At 42.2% G+C, this 16,034-nt stretch overlaps 3 protein-coding genes across 6 annotated transcripts in view; all 3 read right to left on the bottom strand.

Annotated features, from left to right (window-relative positions):
• Window positions 1-4,237, bottom strand: part of kcnc4 (potassium voltage-gated channel, Shaw-related subfamily, member 4) — a 30,806-nt gene extending 26,569 nt beyond the window's left edge. For both annotated transcript variants that reach the window (XM_050065905.1, XM_050065906.1), the window contains exon 1: window positions 2,979-4,237. In XM_050065905.1, coding sequence (XP_049921862.1) covers window positions 2,979-3,584 — 606 coding nt within the window. In that variant the 5' untranslated portion in view covers window positions 3,585-4,237. The remainder of the gene's footprint in view (window positions 1-2,978) is intronic.
• Window positions 4,238-7,830: 3,593 nt separating this feature from the next.
• Window positions 7,831-10,742, bottom strand: hspa1b (heat shock protein family A (Hsp70) member 1B). The gene is made up of 2 exons (XM_050065592.1): window positions 10,604-10,742; window positions 7,831-9,888 (listed from the first exon to the last, which is right to left on the bottom strand). The coding sequence occupies exon 2, from the start codon at window positions 9,864-9,866 to the stop codon at window positions 7,947-7,949; it is 1,920 nt and encodes a 639-aa protein (XP_049921549.1). The 5' UTR covers window positions 9,867-9,888; window positions 10,604-10,742; the 3' UTR covers window positions 7,831-7,946.
• Window positions 10,743-11,122: 380 nt separating this feature from the next.
• Window positions 11,123-16,034, bottom strand: part of ahcyl1 (adenosylhomocysteinase-like 1) — a 22,266-nt gene continuing 17,354 nt past the window's right edge. For 2 of the 3 annotated variants that reach the window (XM_050064535.1, XM_050064537.1), the window contains exons 13-17: window positions 15,640-15,738; window positions 15,443-15,511; window positions 15,243-15,321; window positions 14,929-15,049; window positions 11,123-12,426 (exon numbers count right to left, since the gene is read on the bottom strand). In XM_050064535.1, the coding sequence (XP_049920492.1) occupies window positions 12,420-12,426; window positions 14,929-15,049; window positions 15,243-15,321; window positions 15,443-15,511; window positions 15,640-15,738 (375 nt within the window). In that variant the 3' untranslated portion in view covers window positions 11,123-12,419. Of the gene's footprint in view, window positions 12,427-14,924; window positions 15,050-15,242; window positions 15,322-15,442; window positions 15,512-15,639; window positions 15,739-16,034 lie in introns of those variants that run through there. The other variant, XM_050064536.1, reaches the window with a different exon arrangement.

Below are 16,034 nucleotides of genomic sequence, written 5' to 3'. Positions count from 1 at the left end.
TGGTGAAAGCACCATTTGTCAACCCTATTGCATTGTAATATCTGTATTGAGGCATTTGGTCAGAGATATTGGGATATTTGATTTCCCTCATATCACCCAGCTCTAAGTTTTAAGGCGTTTTTATATCAGGCAGGATTGATTGACTGCCTCCGCTCTCTGCTCCCCCACCACTCAGCTTTCACATTAGTAATGTTGTTACATACCCCAGTACACCAGCATCAGACGTTAAAGTTTCTTTTTTTTAGTCTTTTGTTATAAACTCATGTTGTCTCATGTGAGGCAGTTGATTTTTGTTTGTATGGATTCAAAATAAAAGAACATCAAATGTGATAAAGTACGATATGGTTAAATCAAACCATTTCTTAACTGAATTTACAGAGCAATTACTGTAATGTGATATATGCTGTTACTGTGATATAAACTTAAATATGTCATGATTGACGATGTTGGCCATGTCAGAAGAGACAGAAGAACAGCAGAAAAAATACATATTTTAAGGGAAACAAATGCTTGATTTTGCAGTTATTACTGCTCCACATACAGCAGTGGGCTCTGTGGGACCCCGACAAAGGGGAAGTAAAGCCAACATTTACAACAAACCTGATCAATCCACCTCTGTGTGGTTGTTCAACATCTCATTACTACGCTGCTTCATCAGCCTCCACTATCCTGGGAAAGATTTCCACCAAATATTTGGCACCAGTCTGCAGGGATTTGCTCCTACTCAGCAACCAGAGCATTACTGAAGTCCACCACTGATGCTGAGTAATGCAACCCGGCCCACAGTCAACATGTCAGGTCACCCCAGAGGTGTTGGGTGGGGTTGAGGTCAGGCTCTGTGCAGGTCGGCCAAGTTCTCCCACATCGAACTGGGAAAACATTTTTATAGACCTGGCTTTGTGTCAAAGTAACCAAAAGTACACAGTACCACATACTTTGTGCAACATGGTGCTCTCGTGTTTTAATCTTGTAGCACAATGAAAATAATAATGATGTTCTAGGTGAGAAACCACCTGTCAAAATGGAGGCACAGTTTCAGTTTCATCACTCTTCTCACATTGGTAATCAGCACATCAGTCATTTGTGTTTTTACTGGCTCTGTGTGACACTCACAAACAGGAAGCCACTGACTATCTGCATTTTAACCAGCTGTAAAAAATGTTTGTGTTTGGCGTGTGTATGATTTCCTTTTGTCTAAAAGGGGAGCAAGTCAAAGTGATATAGAGGATGTTCATTGTGTTTGTCTCTTTTAGGATGTGCAGATTCAGTCTCTGGTGGATGCGTGGGTGAGTCTACGTCTGTTCCTGGAAACAGTCAATGAAACAAATGTGGAGATATGAACTGCAGCCAGAAAGTCGTTCTAAAAAAAACACTCTTTCCATACAAAGAAAAATCAAGCCTCAACTCAACCTGCCAAGAACATCACAGACTTGTTTCAAAGTGCAGGAAATCCTGCGTGCACTTAAATTAAAAGCCACATTCACACGGATGTTGTTGCCATGATCAAAAACTGCAGTTATGAATAGGTTTTCTACACTCACCTGATCATGTTGAGCTATTAAGTTGGTAGATTTTACAAGGGTCACACAGGAATAACATGTAACCAGCACACTTGACTGCTGCCATTAATATTTATGTTTTAATTGAATATTTTGGAAACAACATATTTCTTATCATCTGCTACGTTATGAACCATCCAGACCTCTCAGGCTGTCTAGAGTCAAAACTTGGAGCGAATGTCACCAGTGGACTCTAGTGATGTCTGTGTTGTGTAGATATAAAGAGGCCCGGACCATGGATACCTTCAGAGGCGATCTCCATTTATTCCTGACAACATCTGGCAAAACAAAATCCTCCAGTATACACACCCACACAAACTCCAGCCACTCTCCCACAGAGCACGAAAGCAAAAAAAGGGAAAGGCAAGGTGGGAGACACCCCTTTATAGGTGGTGTACACCCAAAGGTGAATGTAGGGGTACAGAAACTGGGTAACAAACGTTCCACATTCGGTTTATATGCACCATATTTATGAAAGAAACCCCTAGAAAACTGCAGGTCATCTACAACTCCCAGTGCATTTAAATCAAGACTGAAGACTTTACTGTTTGCCAAATTAAATATATCATCTCTTACGCTGCACTGTACCCTTTAGTCTTTATTTTTAGCTGTATTTAAATGTCTTTTATTCTGCTTTTCTTTTGCACTTTTTCTCAACATTTTTGATGTTTTATGTAAAGTAGTGTTTTCAAAAATATTGATTTATCATGTATATTGATTCTGAATATTTGAATCTGTTTCATTACTCATTTTCACCAGTATCGAGGCACCAGCTGTGTTTTCTTGCTCTCTCTTATTGTTAATGTTTACTACAGTCATTCCTCTGTTCTCTGCTACTAACCAAGAAATGCTGTCATTGCCATGTTTTAGCCTTGTTATAGTTATTTTTCGACTGAAAAATTTAGTTTGTGGCTTTGAAAATGGTAGCAGATACTAATGTTTTCAAAGTATTGCATTAAAGTTAGGAATCCCTGTATGATGGCAGCACTAATATAGAGCACTTTGAAATGCCTTGCTGCTGAATGTGCTGTATAAACTCGCCTAATGTTTCCTGTGCAGATTGAAGGTACTCAGGAGGACTCAGTAGTGATATTGAGTGAATGATCCTGAAGAATCAAGGCTATGTGAAACTGAATAAAGCTGCTGATCATTCAGACTAGAGGTTACACTAACACACTTGGTGTAGACAGATCCTAATTTAGACAGTACATATTAAACACCTTGATGTGAGAAGTGTAAATACAAACACACTCCATGTTCCTGTTACTGCTGCAGCCTGATTGGCTGAACTTTGCAGGGACACCTGTTGATCATGACATGTGCGCATCCTAAAATGGAAAATAGCTCGCCGGTTTTATGGCCCCACACTGACAGGGGCCAATTAAAGCGAGCAGAAGAGAAAACACCTGATGGACTCACCCTAGCTGCTCTGGATGAGTACGGGTCGTCAAACAAGGCCCAGACCTTCGGCTGCCAAACTTCGCAGCATCCTCTTGACCTGTCCGGACAGTCCTCGATGCCAAACCGTCTCGGCATGTCATCGTCTGTGTCCTCCGGGTCCGGTGGCTCAAACGTCTCCAGGGCCTCCTCCGCGTCCCGGTGCTGCCGGTAGGTCATCCAGCAGCACGGCTCCACGTCGGTCTCGTCAATCCCCCAAAACGCCAGCTCCTCCTCGAAGAGAGGCCCGCAGACATCCGCCGGGCAGTGCAGCTTGCCGGTCCGGTAGTAGTTGAGCACGTAGGCGAAGATGCCCGGGTGTCTGTCGAAGAAGAATTCGGCGCTCGGGGGCGCAGCGTCCGAGTTAGAGCTGACCTGCGAGTCCGGGTCTGCCAGCCATGCCAGGCGAGTCCCCGGCAGGGTCCTCAGGGTGCTCTTGTAGGTCTCATGTCGAGTGCCGCCCACGTTGATGATAATTTTGTCCGAGTCTTCCCCTCTGCACATCTCCTCCTTCAGACATGATTTAGACGGAGGTTTGTTGCCTGACTTGCGCCCCCGGTAAGACGAAACACACACCGAGCTGATCATTGAGAAGCAGGGACCTTCTCCGTTACAAACTGCTGTCCACTGTACAAAAATCAGAAAATGAACGCAAAGTGCGCCCTCATTTCAGACCCCAGTCATTATAGGAACCTGCGCGTCTCATCTATCCAAAAAAATAACAGCGTAATGGTCCAGACAGCGCCGGAGTGAGACGCTCAATAAAAACCACCTGTTACAAAACTCAGTCTGGGGTCGCAACAAAACGCAGATGCTCAGGCTCACTGGATGTGTTCTTCCTAGAATAGATTACAAAATGTGACTTACATGAATTCTTCCAGATGTTGCACTTATCACTCATCAAGCCTGTTGCACCCCAAAAATGCCTGATTACGCACAGTAGGATGAACCACTAAGCCAGGAGTAACGTGTCACTCCTCGCCGCCTTTTCAGGCAAATCTCATCCAAATTCTGCAACGCCAAAATCCACAACTATCCCTGACAACTTTTCTCCTCTCCACATGAGACGAGGAAACCTGACAATGATCCGGTCGCGCATTTAATCGCGCACTGAGATATTCCTCCAGGTCTTCCCGCTCAGATCGCGTGCCAGATGTGGGGTTGTTTTCCAGCTGGAGATCTGTTGCTGCTCCACAAGTAGCCTATCTTCCCTTAGCGACACAGCCCGGTTGGATGGTGCGCTCAACAACAGGCTCTCGACGGTTTAACTCTTTGGTTGCCGGCGGAGGCTGGTGCATTATTGAACCACTCCCTCTAATCAGACCCACAGGATGTGCTGATGAAGTGTGTGTGTGAGATATGATCAAACCTCGGTTTGCTTTTAGTATGCTATGATGTTTTACATATCCGGGTCTGACTGCACTGTAAAGAAACACCTCTAAAAAAAAAAAAAAATACATAAAATAAAAAATATCAAAGCAAAATGTGAATTGTTCTGTTGCAGCATTGCATGGGCTGTTTGCGCATGTGTTTATATGTCCACATACTGTACTTGCACACACTGACTGAAGGACTAGTGCCACTAAATATAGAAGGAACAGCTACTTTACTGTCCTTAACATCTGCTGATGTTAACTTGACAGTCTAACCTCTTGAAATAGGCCATATTATCACTCTTTATATCAAGATTAATGTCAGTCTCGATTTTCAGCAGCAGCTCAGCTGAAAGCTCCAGCTGTGATTTACTGTCATTTCCTGGATTATTATTGGTATTATCATTATTATTGAGCTACTACAAAGTGTGATCCAACAGGTAGCTTCCAGGCCTCCAGTGTGTTTAGAGGAGTCATGATGTTGGTGCACAAACTAAGACCGCCACCTAGTGGATCTTTAAGTGAATTATGAGTGAGAACCAGAAGGGTATAAGTGACATCATGGGAGAAAATATATTAAATGAAAGCTGTTGATGAGCTCTTTCTGCTGACAAAAGGGTACTTGTGAATTCTGAACCAATCCAGAGTTATTAGTCCAAAATTAAAAGACTTGAACACTGAACACAATCAAATATTTGGGGCCAAAAAGGGTGGAGTTGAGTCGCATGACTTGGACTGATGTCAGACTGAAGTCACAAATGTAATGACTGTAGACGTGACTTGATGAAATCCAAAAAGACCTGCATCTCGACTTGGATTTTACACCAATTACTTGTAACTTCACTTAGACTCGAGCCTTCTTATAAAAGTTATACGCATTTTTTCAAAATGAGATGAGAATAAGACAAGACAGGACAGAAACATACAAAATTAATTCTGCCGTGGTACTGGTTAATGAGGCTGCATGAAAGTGCCATGAAATTTCAGCACTTTCTGACATTGCACTTTTTCTGATTCAGTTCAGTCACACTTGTTTTAACAAACTTGTTTTGACAAATAAATACAAGCTTTATAAAGCATCAATGATTTTTGTAAATGTAATATATTAGTCTATTCTGCTGTTAAAATGGCTCTAACATTTGGTGAAAGGTGCATTATAGCTTGTTAAGGATTAAAAATGACTGGAAACTCATAGTTAAGAACTTGAGACTTGTCAGTCTTGACTCAGGATTTAAGTACAAAGACTTGTGACTTACTTGTGAACAGCAAAACAATGACCTCTTCCCACCTTTGGCATATATACCGATCAGGCGAAGTGAATAATATTCATCATCTCATTACAGTGCAAATGCAATGTGGATGCCCCCTGACACACTCCACAAACCCAAACACTATTGCAGATCGACTACCCCACGTAATGGCAACAACACTCCCTAATGGTAGTGGTCCCTCAGCAGGACAATGCACCATTTCACATCATAAGAACTGCTCAGAAACAGCTCGAGGACTGTGAGAGAGCTCAAGGCATCAACCTGTCCTACAACTTCCCCAGATCCCACTTTGCTCAAGCATCCATGCCAGTAGCCCACCTCACAGCCCACAGAACTCAAAAGATCTGCCAAAAACACTCTGGTGCCAGACGCCACAGGACAGCCCCCAGAGGTCCTGTGTTCATGCCTTGACAGGTCAGAGCCCAGCCCGATTCAAGGAGACCTCACCATGGATCGAGGAGACCTCTGGGAATTCGGAAACCAGGTCGACACCTTGAGCTCTTTGTAACGTTCCTCAGGCCATTCCTTAGCAGTTGTTATGGTGCATGGTGTACTGTCCTACTGGGAGGACTACTGCCATCAGGTTGTTGTTGGAGTGTTGTGCCATGAGGTGGGGCTCTTGGTCTGCAACAGTGTCTGGGTAGTTGGAGTGAAGAAGCATCCACATGAATGCCAGGACCAAAGGTTTCCCAGCAGAACATTGCATTGTAACAAGATGATTAATGTTTTCATTTCATTTCAGTGGTTCAAATGTTTTGGCTGATCAGTGTATATAAGACTACATGTGTAAAAGTTTTATATTAAAGATTAACATCAATAAAGTCAGGACATAGAATTGTCTTTTTTTGGGGGCTGTCCTGTAAAGTTGGTCATATGTCACCCCTCTAGATTCACCCCTCAGATTAATTAAAAGTGGTGTTAAGTTGATTTACAATAGCCTAGTTTAAAAAAAAATCTGTTACAACTGGATTTATTTTACACTTATCAAAGCCTGTTTACTGGAATAGGCTAACCTGACTAGCTTATTGCAAACCGGTATGCAAACAAAAAAAAGTTGTATACAGCCTTTGTGGCTCCAGAAGCAGCTGTGGGAAGTCTGATAACTGGCTGGTCTGAGTTTGAAAAATGTGAGCAAAAAAAAAAAATGGGTGTGGAGTTTGAAGTGATCTTACCTGACCTCTGTAGTCCACTCCACATTTCTGCTTGATACTAACAGCTTGAGGGTCCACAGACCTCTCAGGTCTGTGTGGGTTACAAACTGTTCTTGATTGACACATCCCTCACCCTCCTCCGTCATTAGTCTTATAGATCTTTGTGGCATCACATAATTAGCAGCACAGCTCCGACTAATTTAAACCCGACTAGAGGTCTCATCAGCCAAATTACTGAAATCACCTGTGTTGGTGTGCAGAGCCTTTAATCTGCAAAGCTGTAAGATACATGCAGTGAAGCAAACAGTAAATATTTCCCTCTGAAATGTGGGGGAGTAAATGTGCATACAAGGGAAATACTTGTATTGGCAGAAATAGTATATAATTGTAAATATGTTTTCATTAGTTTATAATCACCTGAAAATAAAATAGGTTTTTGTTACCTTAGAATGAGCTGTTTATATCTACATAGGGAATGGATCCTCTCCAGTGCACTCCACCATGTTTTTCTAGCCCACAGTAGCCCAGACACTGTCTCTCGATAGGGCCATTTGTGTTCTGACGTCTGCCACTTTGGTTCACCTACATGCTCAGCACACAGGTGAAGTTTCTGTTCTGCAACCTCAATGTTAGATTTCCCCAAAACCAATCAAGCATCTTTACCAAAAACACCCCCCTTTTAATACATTTTCTGCACAGATTCACAAGAGCATTAAGTATTAAACCCAATTTTAAATTCTTCCTGGAGGCTGGAGCAGCATATCTGAAAGCAAACTTTCAAAGCTCTGAATGTATAATTGGAACCAGCAGCCAAAACCAGTCTGCAGAGTGAGTTTGATGAGTACCAGCTCTCTTTGTGAGATGTTAAGATAAATAAAATGGTAGTCTTATCAGTAAATCCTCAGAAATAGACAACAAACACTGATGCTCACTTTCTAAATAGAGAAAAAGCTGACTATATATGAAGTTTCAGACTGGAGTGAGCCTAACAGTCGGTCAAAACATGCAAAAATCATCTGTAAATTGAGTTGCAAGAGCATTGTAATTTGAATTATTTTTATTATGACAAGTCAAGAAAATAAATGGTGACATACATTATTCTAAGTACCAAACAACAGTGTTGTGGCCAAAGTATTTCTGTAAATGTCCACAGATTTAATCGACCTCCTCAATAGTGGGGCCCTTGGAGTTGCCTCCTGCCTGGCTGCCGCAGCTTCCCGATGGTGCTGCTCCCTGGTACAACTTGGTCACAACTGGCTTGCACACTTTCTCTAGTTCGCTCTGCTGATGCTCATACTCGTCTTTCTCCGCCAGCTGGTTGTTCTCCAGCCAGGAGATCGTCTGGTTGCACTTGTCGATGACCATCTTCTTATCCTCCTCGCTGATCTTCCCCTTCATGTTCTCGTCCTCGACGCTGCTCTTCATGTGGTAGGCGTATGACTCCAGTGAGTTCTTGGCTGCGACCTTCTCCCTCTGCAGGTCGTCCTCAGCCTTGTACTTTTCCGACTCCTGTACCATCCGTTCGATCTCCTCTTTGCTGAGGCGGCCCTTGTCGTTGGTGATGGTGATTTTGTTTTCTTTGCCGGTGCTTTTGTCGACGGCGGACACGTTCAGAATGCCGTTGGCATCGATGTCGAAAGTGACCTCCACCTGGGGTACACCTCGGGGTGCAGGAGGGATACCTGTGAGCTCAAACTTGCCCAGAAGGTTGTTGTCCTTGGTCATGGCTCTCTCACCCTCATACACCTGAATCAGCACACCTGGCTGATTGTCTGAATATGTGGAGAAGATCTGGGTCTGCTTGGAGGGGATGGTGGTGTTTCGTTTGATCAGAGGTGTCATAACTCCACCTGCAGTCTCAATGCCCAGAGACAGGGGAGCCACGTCCAGCAGCAGCAGATCTTGGACGTTCTCTGAAGTGTCACCCATGAGGATGGCAGCCTGGACTGCTGCACCGTACGCCACAGCTTCATCTGGGTTGATGCTCTTGTTCAATTCTCTGCCATTGAAAAAGTCCTGCAAGAGCTTCTGGATTTTGGGAATTCTTGTGGAGCCACCGACCAGGACGATTTCATGGACCTTGGACTTATCCAGCTTGGCATCTTGCAGGGCCTTCTCAACTGGCTCCAGTGTTCCCCTGAAGAGCTCAGAGTTGAGCTCCTCAAAGCGTGCCCTTGTGATGGAGGTGTAGAAGTCAATGCCCTCATACAGAGAGTCGATCTCAATGCTGGCCTGGGAGCTGGAGGACAGGGTCCTCTTCGCTCTCTCACAAGCTGTACGCAGTCTCCTCACTGCTCTCTTATTCTGGCTGATGTCCTTCTTGTGTTTTCTCTTAAATTCCTCTACAAAGTGGTTCACCATCCGGTTGTCAAAGTCCTCCCCACCGAGGTGTGTGTCTCCTGCGGTGGATTTCACCTCAAAGATGCCATCCTCAATGGTCAGGATGGACACGTCAAAGGTGCCTCCACCGAGATCGAAGATGAGTACATTGCGCTCCCCTTTTTTACCTTTATCCAGGCCATAGGCGATGGCTGCTGCTGTGGGCTCATTGATGATCCTCAGAACATTCAGTCCAGAGATCACCCCGGCGTCCTTGGTGGCTTGCCTCTGAGAATCATTGAAATAAGCTGGAACTGTGATGACTGCATTTGACACTCTCTGCCCCAGGTAGGCCTCGGCAATCTCCTTCATTTTGACCAGGACCATAGAGGAGATTTCTTCTGGGTAGAAAGCCTTCATCTCCCCTTTATACTCCACCTGGACTTTGGGCTTTCCGTTATCATTGATCACCTTGAAAGGCCAGAGCTTCATGTCGGACTGGACAACAGCATCGGTAAACTTTCTCCCGATGAGCCGTTTGGCATCAAAGATTGTGTTGGTGGGGTTCATGGCAACCTGGTTCTTGGCAGCATCTCCTATGAGCCTCTCTGTGTCGGTAAAGGCCACATAGCTGGGGGTGGTCCTGTTGCCCTGGTCGTTGGCAATGATCTCTACTTTTCCATGCTGGAAAACCCCGACACAAGAATAAGTGGTGCCCAGATCAATGCCAATAGAAATTCCCTTAGCTGAGGACATCTTGCTCGTTGCTTTAGAGTTCCTGGAAAATGGGGGGAAATCACGTTTTAATTTAATTTAATTTAATTTTCTTATGCTAGACATGAAAGCACAATGCAGCTCAATATCAAATACAGCTAATTACTAAATTATTAATGTCAGTAATGTTGATAACATGTTTGAAGTGCGATAATTTTTGTCCACATAAATATCACAGAGAAATGTGCAGTTATACTTAAGGAAACACTGACTGAAAAACCTTTTTATTATTAGTCATACACAGCCAAGGGCACTGTCTATTACACAAATTTAATCTTATGGAATTGCTCTATTGTTGAATAAAAAAGATAAATAATAATAATAATAATAATAATAATAACTCTTATACATGTCACAGTCATAAAATATAATAATTTTTGTACGTTTTTCTATATTAAAAATAGCTCAAACTACATGCTTTAAGTAATTTTAACACCTTTTTATAATTTAATTTAATTATACTTAAATTCAACTGTTTCTCTAATGTACTGTGAAATTAACTTCATACCACCATTAATAAAGACATAATATAAAGTAGAATTGATGCATTAGTGCTGGTAAGTTTAAAATATATCTTTTAGTGAACAAGTAGATTCAATTAATGCCTGAGGATGAACACGTCACCATCACAGATGTGTCTTAACATTAAGAATTCTGCTTCGATATTTCCATTTAAATTAATTAATTTACTATTTAATGGTATAATAGTTGCTACTTACTTTCAGGGATGAGCTCTCTGTTCCTTGAGGATGTTGAAGGATCTCAGCAGAGTCTCCTTTAGTAGTTTCCTTTGCAGCAGCTTTTGCCTCTGTGTGGTTCTTTCTTAAACTAATGCCTGCTCTGACTCGGGCCCTTTGCTTATATAGTTGTAACTAGGTTTCCAGAAGCTCCCAGCTCCCTCCCTGTCCCCCTCCTCCTCCTTGCTCAGTGACTCATGGTTAATATTAGCAGCCACTGCAGCTGGCCGGGTGCGAGAGAGCCGGTGAATATTCCAGAGTGGGACAGCAGTTTGAGGCTTGGCCAGCAGGGCTGACGGCGAGGGAACACAATGTAGGGAATGTCGGAGTAAGGAACGCTGAGGGGCAGTGTGGAAGTGTTACCAGTCATGAATATCAGCTTTGTCCCCAAAAATAATGGAAAACATGTCCTGTGAATACCCAACTACACACCTAGATGCCTATCAATGTCAGTCTTCTTGGTTTAAACACATTTTGACTTGTTTAAGGTTTTTTTCTCTGTTAAAAGAATTTGCTTTATTGCTGATTTAATGCATTCTTTTACATACATAATATACACTTATGCATTTTGATCACATGAATTTTTACTTTAGGTGACCCTGCTGGATCAAATTAAGACAGTGGCAATCATATGGCAAACATAAAGGTCTAATATTGTTGTCTCAACACACACAGCTCATACATTAGAGTTACAGTTAATACAGAAGCAGTGAAAGGAAGACATTAAATGCACCACTAATAGATGTGGTTTTACAAACAAGGAATGTTCATTTAATTAAGGTCAGTGCTGATATTTATGTGTAAATGATTAAAAAGGCACATTCATGCCATGGCCTTAAATGTATTATCCAGTCAAAATACTGTGTAACACACCACGCTGCTCATCAGGGAGACAGACCTCAGCTGGAGCTCGAGTGAGCGAATGGAAACTTAAATGAGGGAAGTCAGAGTCAATTTGAAAATGTTTTACTCCTCAGCCTTTTCAGTATTTCCTTTGTAGGAATGCATCAAGCCTGTTACTTTTAACATAACATAAACATCTTTATCTGTTATTAGCACATGAAACGTCCCTTTGGTTTGAATTTATTCAGGAGAACTCATGGGTGTTCTCAGATCGTCTTAGGGTGAATGCTGAATGCCAACACCAAGAGTCAGGATTTTAAAATGCACTTCACAGGCTATTATGAATTCTTAAAATAAACAACACGTACTATATTTCATCGCTGTGCTTGGCTGGAATAAAAAGGATGACTGGATGATACCTTTTAGGGCATGGATGCAGATACCATTCAATGAGATTATTTAGCGCATGTAAAACAAAATCTAATCTAAAATAATGTACATTGTAATGCAGGGTTTGTTTCAGCTCAGCCCAAACCCTGGCTCATGGAATGTACTGATAATGTCATCGACAGACAAAACAAACATGGTATCCGTTCCATTCTTACGGCCATCGTTTGGCACTGCGCGTAAATAGGGTAAACAAACAAATCAACAGCTTTGTGATCTAGCAACAGAAGCGTAGCAACTAAATAAGTACATACACATGAAAGCATGCAGGCAGGCTTCTCATTTAAACACATGACAAGACATGTAAAATGTTAGTTGGTTATACATCGTATGTTTCCTACATGTCTTATTTTTCTTATTTAACACTATGTCTGAAGTGCCAATAATAAGTTACATTCAGCATAATTAAAATAATTCCTCCATTTTGTAGCAATTTAGAAAATAAAATAGATATCTCTGTTTATCCCAGGAACAACTGTGCTGAGGACCACGGCATCAGACACTCTCATTAATACCTGTGGACAAAGCACACAGTATGTTATTGTACACATGTGAACACATCATAGAAATATAAAAAAAAATGTTAAACAATGAAAAACAGTGGAACATAATAGAGAAGTATTAAAGGGTAACTTTGTTTTTTTCCAACCTGAACTCTATTTTCCCACGTTTTTGTGTCTAAGTGACTAATGGAGACAACAATTTTTGAAATTGGTCCAGTATTGAGCGAGAGCACTGCAGCCAGCAGTGATGGAACAGAAATGTAATCCCTGCGGGCAATTGAGCACTGTCAATTTATGTCAACTATAAGTGCCTGGTTTTGCCACTGACAGGCTCAGATTGTTATTAAAAGTGTCTGACAACATCGTGGAAAAGATCCCTATAGAGAAAGAGCTGTTTGTTAAACAGTAAGATCCTTTTTGTTTAACTGGAAACAGCCACAAAATCCTCATTGTCAAAGACTCCATCTAAATTAAGTCATTTTTGCTCATATAGAGCCAGGATATTTTCACACCTAACTGGGTTTAATTAAGCTTTATTTCAACCAAACCAGATTTGGTGATTGTTGGTGACAGTGGAAAGACAAACCAAGATGGCTTTTATCAGTTTTATTTTGCTTTTGTTGATTTTTAAAGTGCTTTACAATGATAAAATGAGGGAGGCTATATCTGGTTCAGCGAAAAGTTACTGTTTAACAAAAAAATAGAATAAAATAGCTCTATCTCTGTATGGATCTTTTCTGTAAAGTTGTCAGACACTTATAATAACAATCTGAGCCTGTCAGTGGCAAAAACAAGCACTTTTAGTGGAAATAAATTGACAGTGCTAAACTACCCGCAGGGATTACATTGCAGCCTATTCCGTCACTGCCGGCTGCAGTGGTCTCCCTCAGTACTGGACCAATTAAAAAAATGGTAGTCTCCTTTACTAACTTCGAAACAAAAACTAAAAGGGTCCAGGTTGAAAAAAAAAACAAAAGTTAACCTTTAGCATCTTTTACTAAACACAAGCAAAAGTCCTGCATTCAGAATCCAAAAGAAAATATATTTAAAGTATAAAAGTAAGTTTTTATGTTGGTTGTTTGAATTTACTGTGTAACTGCATCGTATTTAATATACTCATCATATGTTTTTAATATCTTCATCTGCAAAGTAACTAGTAACTAAAGTCAACAAATAAATGTAGTGAAGTAAAAAAGTACAATATTTCTCTCTGAAATGTGGTGGAGTAGAAACAGAATGTAACTTAAAATTAAACACTAACAAAGTACAAGTGCCTTAAAAATTGTACTTAAAGGACAACTTCTGTATTTTTCAACCTGGGCTCTATTTCCCCATGTGTATGTGTGCGTATGATTCACGGGTACCACTCGTTCTAAAATTGGTTCAGTATTGAGCCGCGGAACGAGCTAAAACGGTAATGGGGGCAAATGCGTCCCGTATAAAAGTGCTTTTTTTCGCCACTGACCGGTTCAGATCGCCAGTGCTATCTCTGCAGATAGCATATTGTAGCGGCCCTGGGGCAGTGGTGACTGTGAATGAGTGGAGTCAGCTGTCAGTCAGTGCTGGAGCAGAGAGACGGATGACGTCCCCGCTCGGTATTGTAAATGAGTATGTGTGTGTGAAGACGTGTGTGTTTTTTCGCCACTGACCGGTTCAGATCGCCAGTGCTATCTCTGTAAATAGCATGCTAACTTAGCCTTTCCCTTACCTCTGGGCTGTGGGATGTCATGAGCTTTGCTCCACTGTGTCTGTAGCTCTCTCTACTCGTGGGACAGCCGTTTTCTTGAGGAAGAGGTGTTTCGGGATTGGATGTCTTCTCTTCTTCGGCTGGCAGTAGTCATCTTGGGAGAAGTGAGCACTGCAGACCCGATGGTCTGCAAGGCGCAGTGTCTGGACAGGAGTGTTAGCATCCATTTGTAGCACAACTAGCCACAACTTCAGCATCTCGCCGTCCGACAAAGGCAGCCTATGAAAGCTGTACGGGGTGTTGCGCGACATCCTGTTCTTGCGTTCGGGAAAAAGGCCCGTTTATTTGAGCACTCCAAAAACTCCGGTAACACTCCAGGGGGTAGCACGTAAAAGACTCCGTCCTCTGACTCTTCTAGCGTAACACACACTTCACACACACATACTCATTTACAATACCGAGCGAGGACGCCATCCGCCTCTCTGCTCCAACACTGACTGACAGCTGACTCCACTCATTCACACTCACCACTGCCCCAGGGCTGCTACAATATACTATCTGCAGAGATAGCACTGGCGATCTGAACCGGTCAGTGGCGGAAAAAAGCACTTTTATATGGGACGCATTTGCCCCCATTACCGTTTTAGCTCGTTCCGCAGCTCAATACTGAACCAATTTTAGAACGAGTGGTACCCATGAATCATACGCACACATACACATGGGGAAATAGAGCCCAGGTTGAAAAATACCGAAGTTGTCCTTTAAGTGCAGTACTTGAGTAAATGTACTTAGTAACTTTTAACCACTGGGCATACGGTGAAACCTACCTGTAGTAATTAGGTTTGAAGGGGCCGTTCTTGTTGAGGCCCATGTACTTGGCCTGTTCGTCAGAAAGCTCTGTCAGATGGGCATCAAAGTTTGGTAGGTGCAAACTGGCCACATACTCATCTGGAGGACAGAGACAGACAGGAATCAACACGGTGTGGAAAGATATTTGGCTCACTGGACAATGTAATTTTTAGGTCTTGTCACATGGGGGCAACAATGAGCAACAAACTGGCCACAGCTTTTTAACTAATGTATCATTCTTATACTTAATCTATTAGTCAAAAATATAAATCAAAGTAAATTTGTTTCTTACCCATCTTCTTGGGCAGCAGATACACATCCTGTTTGTAACGTCCCTCTGGAGCATTGAACAACTCGATCAGGGCCAGAGCCTGCAGGCGACCATACAATGGTTATATATACCAACAGTGAGGGACAGGACACGACAGAACAGCAGGGTGGTGCAGTGAGAGGGAAAACAGTGTCAGTGAGGGAGAGGGCCAAACTACTAACCTGAGTTGTAGCAGTGATGGACAACACAAACGTAGGCACTGTGGAGCAGCTCAGGTTTAAGAGGCGGCCCTGAGAAATAACAGAGTTCATACATGAACAGCACTGTAGACATTGACACATAATGGTGTGCTAAAACTAATCATAAGATTTTAAAGGACATGGTTCTGTAATGATATAGTTCTGTAGAGTGACATCACCTCTGCAAGCAGAACAACCCTCTTTCCATCGGGCCAGATGATGTGGTCAACCTGAGAGCGCACCCTCTCCCAGGTCAGCTCAGGGCTGCGCAGACTCGCCTGAGCACATAAAAGACAGGTCAGTCTTTCAACTACATGACACATAGAAATAGAATAAAGAAAAGAACAAAGATGAAGGGGTTTCATGCAACTCAAATGGTGTGACTTATTTGGTATATTGTCCATGTAGAAAAACAAAAACATCAAGAGAAATCAAACAAAGCAGAGCGTAACATAAAACTGAAAGATGTAAAAAAAAAAAGAAAAAAGAAAAAGAGAGAGATCTGTCTAGTGGAAGAACATTTATTTTGTATCCCCTGAGAGGTTTTTAAGGATGATGATAATTTGACAGTTGA

This window comes from Epinephelus moara, chromosome 16 (assembly GCF_006386435.1).
Source record: "Epinephelus moara isolate mb chromosome 16, YSFRI_EMoa_1.0, whole genome shotgun sequence".
In the NCBI taxonomy this organism is placed as follows: Eukaryota; Metazoa; Chordata; class Actinopteri; order Perciformes; family Serranidae; genus Epinephelus; species Epinephelus moara.
The sequence above is the reverse complement of the archived record's forward strand: the minus strand, read 5'-3'. Positions and strand labels throughout refer to the sequence as shown.

Bases quoted from the DNA above. Each gene is read 5' to 3' on its own strand.
- hspa1b (XM_050065592.1), bottom strand. From the start codon at position 9,866: ATGTCCTCAGCTAAGGGAATTTCTATTGGCATTGATCTGGGCACCACT.